The sequence below is a fragment of the Chiroxiphia lanceolata genome, chromosome 3, assembly GCF_009829145.1.
Source record: "Chiroxiphia lanceolata isolate bChiLan1 chromosome 3, bChiLan1.pri, whole genome shotgun sequence".
NCBI classification, from domain to species: domain Eukaryota; kingdom Metazoa; phylum Chordata; class Aves; order Passeriformes; family Pipridae; genus Chiroxiphia; species Chiroxiphia lanceolata.
The window spans coordinates 43,869,216-43,881,502 of NC_045639.1; the positions used below are offsets into that span (position 1 = coordinate 43,869,216).

The 12,287-nt window shown below is 37.4% G+C and overlaps 1 protein-coding gene across 5 annotated transcripts in view; it reads right to left on the bottom strand.

Moving 5' to 3' along the window:
• Positions 1-12,287, bottom strand: part of SMOC2 (SPARC related modular calcium binding 2) — a 137,677-nt gene that overhangs the window by 40,058 nt on the left and 85,332 nt on the right. For all 5 annotated transcript variants that reach the window (XM_032684178.1, XM_032684180.1, XM_032684181.1 and 2 more), the window contains one exon: positions 3,685-3,871. In XM_032684178.1, coding sequence (XP_032540069.1) covers positions 3,685-3,871 — 187 coding nt within the window. The remainder of the gene's footprint in view (positions 1-3,684; positions 3,872-12,287) is intronic.

A 12,287-nucleotide genomic window follows, 5' to 3' on the forward strand; every position in this document is an offset into this window, starting at 1 on the left:
TTTTTAGTATAAGTCATCAAGGAGAACACTTTTGTGTCTGAACCATATGCAGGGAATGATTGAGTCCAATTTTCCAGCCTTCCAGCTTTGGAGGCATGCAGCACAGTGAAAACACTCCTGCTGCCTCTTCTCCCACAGCTGAGTGACTGTGTAGTTGAGAAATACAGGAGGTCAGCAGACCAAACAGGAAAAAAAGAGAAGACAGAGACTGATTCAAGGTCCATAGGGGATTCATCAAGGGGTTGGGAAGACCTAGAATTCCAGCCTATATGACAGGAAGAGTCACATGGCACACAGTGCATTCACACTATGCATAAGAATAGGAAAGTGAGCTGTTTGATTTTCAAGGATGACCACCTCCAGTTTCATAAATAGATTATCGCAATGTGCAGGATGTGACAGGAAGCCTGCACAGATGAACAAAGAACACCTAACAAAATGTAGATTTAAAAAGGAAGGATACAAATGGTAGAAATTGGGTCAGATGACGCAAGAGGTGATACAGACAGTCTTCAGGTATTCAGGGATGGGGTTAGGAAAGCTACAGCCCTTTGGAGGCAAATCTAGTAAGGAGCATGAAGGGTGACGAGAAGGACTTCTTACATGTGTATCAGCAGCAAAAAGAAGACTAAGGAAGTGTGGGCCTACTGCTAGGTGGGACAGGAGAACTTGTAACAAAGGACATAGAGAAGTACTTAATGCCACCTTCTCCTTGGTCTTTATTTTTAAGACCAGTCTTCAGGAATTCCATGTCACTGAGACCAATAGTAAAGTCTAGAGCAAGGAGGATTTACCCTGGGTCGAGAAGGGGTTATTTGAACAAACTGGACATACACACGGGACTTGATGGGATGCACCCACCATTGGTGAGGGAGCCAGCTGATGTCATTGTGGGGCAGCCTCAATTATATCTGAAAAGTTGTACTGACTGTACAAGGAGACTGGAAGAAAGCAAATGTAACTTCTGCCTTCCTTAAGGGCAAGGAAGAGCCAAATAATAAACCATCCAGGCTTATGTCAGTTCCTGAGAAGGTGATGAAGCAAATCTTCCTACAAGGTAGTTCAAAACATATGAAGGAGAAGAATGTAGTGATTGAGATCAGCCAGCACAGAACTATGAAGAGGAAACTACTTGGCCAGCACTGCCGCTTTCTACAATTCTCTAACTTGCTCAGTGGATAAGATGAGAAGGGTAGATATTATTTATCTTAATCTTAGCGAGGCTTTTGACATTGTGTCTGATCACATTCTCATAGATAAACTGATGAAGTATGTGCTAGATAAAAGAACAGGGATGTGTATTGAAAACTAGCTGAACAGCCAACCTCAAATAGTTGGGATCAGCAGCAAAATTTCAGCTGGAAGCCAGTCACCAGTGGAGTTCCCCAAAGCTCATAGAGGCAATATTCTTTAACCTCTTCATTAATGACCAGGATGCTGGGAGACAGAAGAACTTTAGCAATTTGCAGATGATACATAATTGGGACTAGTGACTGATGCGTAAGACAATTGTGCTGCCATTTAGAGGGACTTCAATAGGTTGCAGAAATGAGCTGGCAGGAATCTCATGAACTTCAAAAAAAGGCAAATGCAAAATTCTTGCACCTGGAGAAGATTAGTCCCCTGCATCAGTATGGGACAGGGCAAATCAGCTGGAAAGCAAATTTGAACCAAGAACCTGGTATTTCTGATGGACGCTAACCTGTGCATGAGGCAGCAATGTGCCCTTGCAGCAAAGAAGGCCAACAGCCTCCACGGCTGCATTAGAAAGAGTACTGCCATTAGGTCAAGGGAGGTGATCCTTCCCCTCTCATTCACACCGAGAGAAGGAGACATATCTGCAATGTTGTGTGCAGCTCTGAGCTCTCCAAACAAGGGAGATGTGCATATACTGGAAGTGAGCCTAGCAAAGGGCCATTAATATGGTCAAGGGACTGAAACATTTGACATAACAAGGAAAGGGTACTGACACTGATCACCCTGGGGAAGAGAAGGCTCAGGGAGGATCTTATTATTTTCTATAAATACCCAAAAGGGAGGAAAATAAAGAAAACGTAGTCAGACTCTTCTTGGTGATGTCCAGTGTCAAGAATCGAGGCAATGGGCATAAAATGAAATAGAGGAAATTTTGTGTAATTGTAAGAAAAAAATTTTTTTTTAACCATAATGATGATCAAACACTAAAACAGGCTGCCCAGAGAGGCTGTGGATTCTCCATACTTAGAGATACTCAGAACTAACTGGACATAATCCTGAGCAATCGACTCCAGATGACCTTGCCTTGAGTAGAAGGGTTGGACCAGAGGATCATCAGGGGTCCCTGCCTATCTCAGCTATTCTGTGACTCTATAATAAAATTATACTAATAAGAACTACAAAAAAAATTAAAATAAAAACAAAACAAAATAAAACCAATGACAAGAAAAGCCCACCAATTAACAAAACTCAACAAAACCAAAACTAAAGTGGAAGCCTCATTGCTTGATGAGCACAAGAAGATGATTTGGACTCAAATTAGGGAATAGGAAATAAAATTATTTAAACTATAATTCAAAGAAGGATTAGCACTAAAAGGAAGAAACAGCGAACAAACCTAGGGATGGAGAACAGAGCAGGAGCATAAAAGAGAGCCTCTGGAATCTCTAGAGAACATCTCTAGATCCTAACACAATATGTGTACTCATCCTGCAGTTTCAGGAGCAAATTTGGACTATTTTGTTTTGACAGTTTATGGGCTTCAACTTGCCAGAAACAGTAGATCAACAGTAACTCAAGTCACAGTGTTATAGAATGCTTAAGGTTGGAAAAGACATCTAGGCTCATTGAGTCCACTTCAGATGGTATTGTAATTGTCATGGTCTAGACTGTGGTATAAACAGTAGCAGTAAACCAGCACTTGAAGAATATGTGAAAAAACTCTCCCCAGTAATATAATATTTTACAGCAAGTGGCTTATAATGTGTGTTTCTTTCACAAACCTTATATAAATGATAAAAAATGATTTTGCTTAAGCTTGAAAAGATGATCACATCAAGATACCCATACTGCCTGCTAGTTTTGTATGAGTATCAATAGCATTTCTACAAGGGCCAAACCACAATAACCAACCTAAATAACATCCTCTGGAATCTGATATGTGCCTTGCCTACATCTGCTCTATGTGGCTTACAACACTTTATCATGTATCTGGCTCAGCTGAGATGACTGAACTCCAAGCTTCTATTAATAACACACTAAAATGATATTTCCTCTCTGTGGGTTCCTGAGCAGTTGTTCCATCAAAGCCTGTCACATGAAATAGTTGAAGAGGTTGCTGGAAAAGTAACTGAACATTTCAGAGGCTGGAGTAGTTTATGTCATAGACTATCTTACTTGGTTCTTTTATATTCAGGCTAAGTGTGAGATTTCCTCTGGGATTATTCATTATCTGCTCCAAGTCTTGGTTTCCCAGCACAAAATAGAAGTAAAGAAGTTGACTAGGACAGAAAATTGCCTGTGACATTGCAGTGAAAGGGTCCATGGCCATCTGGCCTTAACTTTTGATATCTCTTAAAATATTTCACTTTATAGTGGAAAAAACCTATATGACATAATTCCACCAGCAATAGAAATCTACATGTTAGTACACAGACACCAAGGCATCTTCTCATTGCAACTTTTGAGAATGAATGTGTAGTCTCTTACCTTGTTGATGTACCAGGGATGGGACGTCCCGTATCCACCAGAACACACCAGCAGTAGCCTGTGGAAGGATGGCACTGCACTGGTTTGTAGAGGCCGCCCTGAGCACACTCCGGTATGAACACATTGTCTTTCTGGGGCTGTTTAGCTTCCTCCAGGGCTGACTGAAGTTCTTGATCACATGACGATGCTTTTGGACAGAAAAGAAAAAGTACTGAATAAGCTAGACTGGAAGAGCCTACTAGATTTATCAAACAGTTTTTATATCTTTGATTGCATATAAGGATTGTGTTTGAAGAGGTGTGCTACAGCTCAAATACCAGCTATGTTGGTTTAGGCTGTATACTGTTAAAAGCTTTAGTTTCCTTTTCATGCAGCTATTCCATATTATAGTCCTAATAATATTTTGAACACCCCTTTTCCTATACTTGATCTATGGATAAACAAATACTTTCTCTGTGACCTTAAAAAATCCTCCTCCACTCCACAGTTCCTAAACTACTGATTCTTTTCAGAGGGAACAGTAAAAATCCAACATCTTAGGATTCCTTAATCGGATTGTTCATCTAGATATTCATTTAGATTTTTATATTTTGCTCTTTCTTTCCAGTTTTAGAACAACCTCTTAACATAGTGAAAATTCTTCCACATTCTTTACTGGTGTTTCTGGTACTGGCAGCGTATCATTTGCTCTGGAGAGAAAAGACCCACAAGAAAAAGTAATACATTTTTATCTCATACTATCAATATGTCCTAGATCTTTCTGAAGGTGCAAAAAACTTATGCATCTACACATTCCCAGCCTTTATATGAAACTATGAGACAGCAGTGAACTGAGAATACCTGTCAGTTTACACCGGTAAAATAACATCAGTAAAATAACACCTCTGCTGAGGACTTTTGGTCACTACTTAACTGGTATGTGTGACCATGTAGAGATAATAAATGAGACAGGCTATTTAGTCAAGCCATTGTTTCTCTAGGGATTTTAGAGTCAGTCTCTTACCATATGAAATTTAGATGGTTAATAATATAGCTTCTGTATAATTCCCAAACTATCCAGTGGGGAAAAAAAATTGAAGTATTTGAAAAACAAGAATGTTAAGCACTCTACAAACACACAAATTGCTCATAGGAAAATCTGAAGTTACTAGAATTGCAATCAATAAAATATTCTCTTCAGATAAAGAAAAGTAATTTTAATGTTACAATAATAAAAACAATCTGTGGGTAATATCTGCTTTTCTTTCATGTCGGTTAAAGGATTTGCTTCTTGACTTTTCACAGTTCAACCCACAGAAGAACAAGATGAATCCTGAGTGAATTTTCTAGTACATTTTAACAAATTTCAGCTTCAGTATAATCTCATTTACTTTTATCCACAGGGTTCAGAAAATGCTTTGCAAATTGTAGGCATCAGCTGACAGAAATTCACAAGTTATGTCCAGAATACTACTACTCCTTGCTAGCTTTTTGCAAATTCAGATGTCCAGAATCAGTAAAACTTCTGCTGCAGGGGAAAAGGTAGCAGGAAGTTAGACATGTTCATATTTTAAATGGCACATAATTCCATCTATACAATGTCCTGGTTTACAAATCAGTATGTTTTGTTCCAATCCATGTAAAAGGTTTAAAAACTAAGCATATTTAGCATATGCTAACTTGATTATAAGGCACAGATAGACATGTTTGGCTGACTTCTTTTCCTCTTTTGTTTCACATAGTATTTGAACAGGACATCACCAATATCGTCTCGGAGTAACCAAAATAAATCTTTCTCTCACTGTCTGGATTGTGATGATAACACAGTAACAAGGTATGACAACCCTGGAAAACACATCACTTAACTTAGTTGTTCACTTTTAGCGTTTTGTATATAATCAAGTAAAAAGGAGCAACCTGGGTGAAGTAACTGCAGTGAGAGGGAAGAAATCATTACTTGTCTTTAAACTCTGCTAAATTAATTTCTTTTTCATACTGATAAACCTTGGGACCATGCCATTAGCCACTATGACCTTCTTTTGTTTTACATCCTTGTAACCAGCAACGCAATCTCACAGATGTGCAGGTATTATTATCTCTTCCAAACCCAGAGGTGCAATACGTTTTCATGCTTCCAGCTTTGTTTAGAAAATACATTGGTGTATAAAGACTACATAGTCAGGTCATCCAGGCAGACAAAATGTAGCAGAATGGAGAGGGTGTGATGGAAAATTCCCTGCTCAGGAGCAGATATGGACTGTTTCAGCTGTGAGCATAAGATACACTCCCTAATTTCTGTAAAGTTCTAATTTCTACTGATTGAAACAAGCAACAGAGGACTGCAATGCTGACTCACGGACCAGTCCAGTCGCCTGAGTTCTGGTGATTTAGGAGCTAGTGTAATAGACTTACATAAATGGTCTGTACTGATGGACTTGCTGAGGTAAGGTTTTCCACAAGCTGCGGCTCAAGCTAGAAATTTGTATCTTTTGCACTCGGTTAGGTTTGTACCGGTCCTTTTTCTCCCTTATGTCTGGTTTTAAATCTCACAAGTATAGAAAAGAAGCACTATGGGAAACATGTCACAGGACGGCTGCAAATGTGACTTATGGCTTTAGGAGGGACAGTCAGAAGACTGGTTGAACTTAACATTGCAAGTGAGACTGGAAACAGAGCAGACAGTGACAGTAATCAAAGGAAAGTTTAAAGATAAAAAGGAAGGACTTTCACCTTCTTGGAACTTTGAATTTCTTAGCCTTCCCCTACATATGGGAAATTGTAACAAGAAAAAGAACTTCTCATTAGGCTTAAATTAGTTGTCAGATAAAATCTAGATTATTTTTGAAAAATTAGAAAAAAATAAATTAGTATGATGGACACCATGCTTGTCAGTTCTCTATGAGCCAAATTGCTAAGTCTTATTACAAATCTGCTGAACCCAGTTCATTCACTTTATCCAACAAAAGTGCAGAATAGCTTATCATTTTTCTCCCTTCTACAATGGCTAATTAGCTTCAGATCAGCTACCAGGCAATGTGCCTTGTGACTGCCCAAGAGAGCAATTTCTGAAGTCTAATGATTTTGTACACTTTTCACATGACCATTTGTGTCACCATTACTACTTCTTTGTTTGTTTTCCCCACTAGAACACTGTTCCTACCTCAAACAAAACTACTCTAAAGTGCTTATCTATAATCCTACCTGCCAGAGCCAGAATATTCGTTCTCTGTGTAATTTCCTTTCTGAGGGAACCATTCATTCCCTTTCAAACTTTTTGTTCAATTATTTACAACAGGAGTAGTGGAAAGATGCAATTATAGTCCTGTGATGCTAAGAGCCCTTATCACAAGAACTACCATATCGCTGCAAATAATTGTCTTTGTAATGTCAGAGGAGTCACGGTCAACAAATGTTCATTTCCCAGGAGAACCAGTGATAAATGTCATTAACTTAGAAAACGCCTGACAGTTTGTCCAAACAATCTGATGACAACTATGAACTGGAATCATAACAGATGGATGCCAGAAGTTCATAAAGTGAACAGTATGGAAAAAGATCTATGCCACAATAAAAGTAGCATAAGTACCTGACTTATTAAAATACATCGACTTTCTATGGCATGTATTACTACAATAACACTCCCTCTGGGAACAGAAAAGCACTGACTCCAGCTTCTTCTTCTCAAGTAATGTGTTTACACTATTGTTATTTCACTTAGTTCCTTCGGTTTTGTCTTGCTGGAAAATAAAAAATGGTTTCCAAGCATCTTAGTGAAAAAAATAATTAGAAATGGCTGAAAAATCCTTTCTGCATAGCCTACCATGTTAATCAGCCATACTGTAGCTCAGTTGGGATAATTTATTTCAGGTTAATAAGCATTTCTGCAGTTTCTACCCAAAACTACATTTTATTTAAGTTCATAAGCATTGGTGATTCAACACAGACATTTTGATCATGTAATGAAGTATATCTTTTTGCCCTGTTTTACACCAAGAGCCTTTGTACCACCATTTTTGAATGAAAAAATAAAACTCTTGCTCACAGCTAAGACTGAATTTTAAAAACTACTTAAGATATAATGTATGTTACTCTTTCTATATCACAGTGCTATTCTGTTTCTTCCCTTTTTACTTTAAAGGTTAATTCCTAAATTCTTTTTTTTTGGTGTTCTGGTTCAAGATTCCTTTATAGTCCATTACAAACAACCAGCTGAAATGCTGCATCTTCTGTCAATGAGAAACATACTTCAGTTAATGAAAAACTCTGTGGATCAAAGTTTCATATTTTGTGTAAAATCTGCAGTCAGTTCTTTTTTGTCAGTTATTCCTAAGACAGTCTGCCTTTCAATGAATCAGGTTCATTTACACGAACAGAAAAATACCTCAGTAGTAATAACACCGTAGATCCTTATTTATGAAAGGCTCCATTTATTCATCTTTGATGGACTACCTAAACTGTTAATTAATGTTTATTAGGGAATATCCTAGAGGAGAAATGCAGTGACTTTTCTGGAAAAGTCATCCTGAATAATGTATGAAACTGCATTTTTCTGTTGCACATCTAAAACACCAAGTACTGTGTTATGTACGTTATGATAATCACCTTGTTAGTCTTGTAACAGGAGATGTTTTGGCCCCTTGTTTCAGAAATTCTGACAGTTTTTCTGCTGTGTCTTATCACAACTTCTCCCAAAATGTGGACTTTCATGATTACAAATGATTTGAGTTGGTGTTTTTTGTGTAAATATAAATCGCTGTATTTATGTCTAAATTTCAGTGTGTTCTGCAGAAACAACTTGTCAAATCTGCAGAAAATTACAAAGGCATCTGTATGGTACTTTAACATTTCCTGCCATTATACAAACATTTCCTTCCAATTTCCTTAACCCTACAATGTGTATATGACAAACAGAATCCATTCCAAGAAATTCTGTTTTCAGTTGGTTCCTTCTCCCTCTTTTTCTCATTACGATAAATAGGCCACGAAAGAACAATATAGGAAGCCTGTTTTTCAGGGTAAATGGATCTTTTATTATGGCTTGAAGCTCAGTGTCTTCTAAAGAAATCAGGTAACAAGAAACCTGTGAACAAAAATACTTCAAAAAATGATAAGTGTGTTCTAGAGGAATGGAGTGTAACATTACAGACAGTTAATATTGCAGTTCTACCACATTTCTAGGAGGATATACAGACAGAATATAATCATGTCCAAATTTCACTATACAGAGACTTAAATTGTATGACAATTTCTGCTAGTCAGAATGTTATCTCTCTGTCCTAATTAATGAAGCCTAAATTAAGCACCTCTTTAGAACACTTCAAATACTGATTTACAGAAGCTTTGTGCTAGTTAATTTCAATACCATCATAATTAGTATGGCTAAATAGTCATCCTATTGACAGCCATAAAACCCTCCAAGAAATCACATCTCATGAGAATGAGAGTTTGATTAATTTGCTTAGGATGAACCCTCCTTGAACCAGTAAAGTTAGTATGCCCCAAGGAAACTGATCACAATATGTTTTTACATTTTTAACTAGTTTTCATAGTCTTCAAGTTTCATTGTATGGATTTCCACTTAGATTAAGCCAAATTGTATTTCCAAATATGACCAAAACGTTCCCTTTAGAAAGGCAGCGGGAAGAGGGATAATTTCTATTCAAGGTATGCTCTCCCTGCAGAGGAGTTTATGTTGACTGAATGGCAAAATGGTCCATTAGAGAAGTGATCCCATTATCCCTAACTCCAAAAAACATGCACCTTCAAGGTAAACTAGAAGGCTCTTTACCTGCAGCTGACCAATTTCATCACCCAGAATCCATCATGTCTGTTCCTCCTATAAGCACAGCTAATAAAAATGACAAAAAAATCCCTAAACTATTTTGTTCTACTGAAGGAGAGGCGTAATTCCATGGCTTCATATTCTTTCAGGTTTTCCAGGTTTTGAGATGTTCTCTAGCATGACAGATTCCTTCTCTGAAGAGATAGATGAGGTGGTATAATGCTGCTTAAGATACTAACTTCCTACCCTTTGTGTACACAAAGTTATTTTGTCACCCCTTATGGCCAGGGTATGGACACCTCACACCAATCTTTCTTAAGACTTGTTTTTACAAGAATTTGTCTGCCTGCCCCCTCTTGACAGTTTCAAGTAAGCTCGACTCTGACAGGAATCAAGTGCAGCTCAATGTTACAAAAAAAATGCAAGAAGTAATTTGCTCATGCTACTAGCTTCTTATAAAGACCATTCATTAACCTGAATCAAACAAGGAGTATTTATGTGGCCCAGTCCTCCCTCAGTAGAAATCCATGGAAAAATAGCCACTAAATTCAATGGACAATACGTTGTCTCAGCTGAATATATTCACGTGCATATATATTTCCAGTTAAACCTAATACCTCTTCATGGACCAAGTCCTGCTTGTAAGCATATAGGTAATATTAATAAACACTCAACCTTAGACCCAACATCTAAATGGCAACCAAAACCTAGGACTAAATTACAGTTCTAATATGCATCTGGCGCCATGTGTTTTGATTTACATTAGGTTCAGATACGCATCAGCATAAGGGTTCTCAAGGACTGGGGAAAGCTGGCAACTATCCCACCCATATTTTTTCTTGTTTGTGAAAAAAACTTGTGGGAACCAAATATTGCAGGCCCCTTATGTGCATTTTCAGAGAGTTCTCGATGTATAGCTGTACGCTATTTTGGACTTTTGGAGCTTGGGTAGATGATTGTGGCTAAACAAAAAGCTCAAAATTTCAACACAGCCTTAATAATTAATTTATGTACTTTACTCCACTGACCAAAGCAGGAAAAAACACAGACAGATGCTCTCATTTATCTATGTGGTTTCATATGCAAAGATATTGCAGGACACAAGGAAAACCATCTGGAAATGCACTCAGCCTGTCGAAAAAAGATCCAAAACACAGAGACCACCAGTTCCCATTTAGCTTTACCTGAAAAGAATATTATCACAGTCAATTTAATCTACCAGCATATACCAAGATTTTCTCAACTTTTACCCTGGGTTTGAGTAACCAAGTAGCCCTATGTCAAATCAAGATTTCTGTAATAAACAAATTCTGGTTCTAAAAACAGGAGAAATTTTGGGGGACTGTAAGACAGAGGTCTGAAATGGAATGGGATGACTTGCTCTTTAATCTGAATCCAATTAATGGAATTTTTTTTGAAGTTTCTGGTTTAGGGAAAGTTTTACACATACCTCTAATTATTTTCTTAGAATTTGAAATACTAGGAATACTGTAAGAAACGCTGTAATCACAATACTGTAAAAAAACCCCAACTGTTTTGCCACAAAAAAATTGCTATTTTAGCATTGTTTTGCTGTTTCTTTGCTGCATATTTGCTTATTTTAGCCCGACTTCTTGGTTAAAGAGATGAGAAATATTATGCAAGTATTCAAATTTCTCTTCTCTCAGAATTATAATTGTTTTAAGTTACTCAGTTATTCATTTATGATCCTTTTTCTCTTCACTGAGTTCTCACATGGTCATTCAACAGATTAAGGGATCAAACTAGCTACTTCTTTTAAACAAAATATAATTCCATATTTTGCCATTCTTATTTAAATTGAATAAAACAGTAGTGTGAGATCTGTCCACTGACTTGATGAAAACTCACAGAAAAATTAGTCTTCATTTACAAATATGATACAATCTGATTCAAAATGTTACAATATTAGCATTTAATGCTACTGTAGATAAGTAACAGAGAAACATTAAGTTAGTATATATTAGGTCATAGATCTATGTTATTTCAAAGGTAAATTTTGCATTAGAGACAAAATTTGTATCCTGAACATCCCAAGTCGAATGTTTTATAATACCATCTATGAAATGTGAGAGAGGAGTGAACGGAGAGCAGCATATTTTTGTTAATCATTAACAGCAGTGTGTGAAAGTGACAGCAAGCCTTTGCAAAGTGCCAAACATGATCCAAGGACTGTTTACACCCTACTCTCTACAATGGCTCTTTAAATACGACCTTTACACAAAATAAAAATCATTTAAAGACAACTGGTCAGTCACATGACATCAGGCTTCACAAGGAGAGTGAAAAACCTGGTCTTCTGAGTAGATGAGGTCCCTTATCCCCCTTTTGTTCAATTAATGGTAAGAGCATGGATTATCACCTGCGAGTGCTCTTGCTTGACTTTGTTAACTTGACTTCCCTAAAGTCAGCAGGGATACTGTGCAAAAGACTGTCCCCTCCTGTTAGGATACATCTGAAAGCAATTATTTGCCAAACGGGATGAAATCTGATTTTCCTACATAAGAAGAAATATCGGTACCTATTATTGCCACATATGGCTGCCTTCACTCTGCCAGAGCAGAGCAGCACCATTGTGTTCAAACTGCAAAATCAACCAAACGAAAAAACCACCACCTAAAATTACAGCAAATGAAAATCACTGACTTTTCCCAAACACAGTGGCTAGTTGGCCAGCTTGTTATAGCAACCTGAAAGCTCATTCATTAAACAAAATTGCGCAAATCTACCATTCTTGCTTTATGAGTATGTTGACCAGCAAATGTTAGTCTCCTGCCAGTGGAAAAATCTCTCATTTTTAAAGAAAGATTTGAAATGAAAAGAA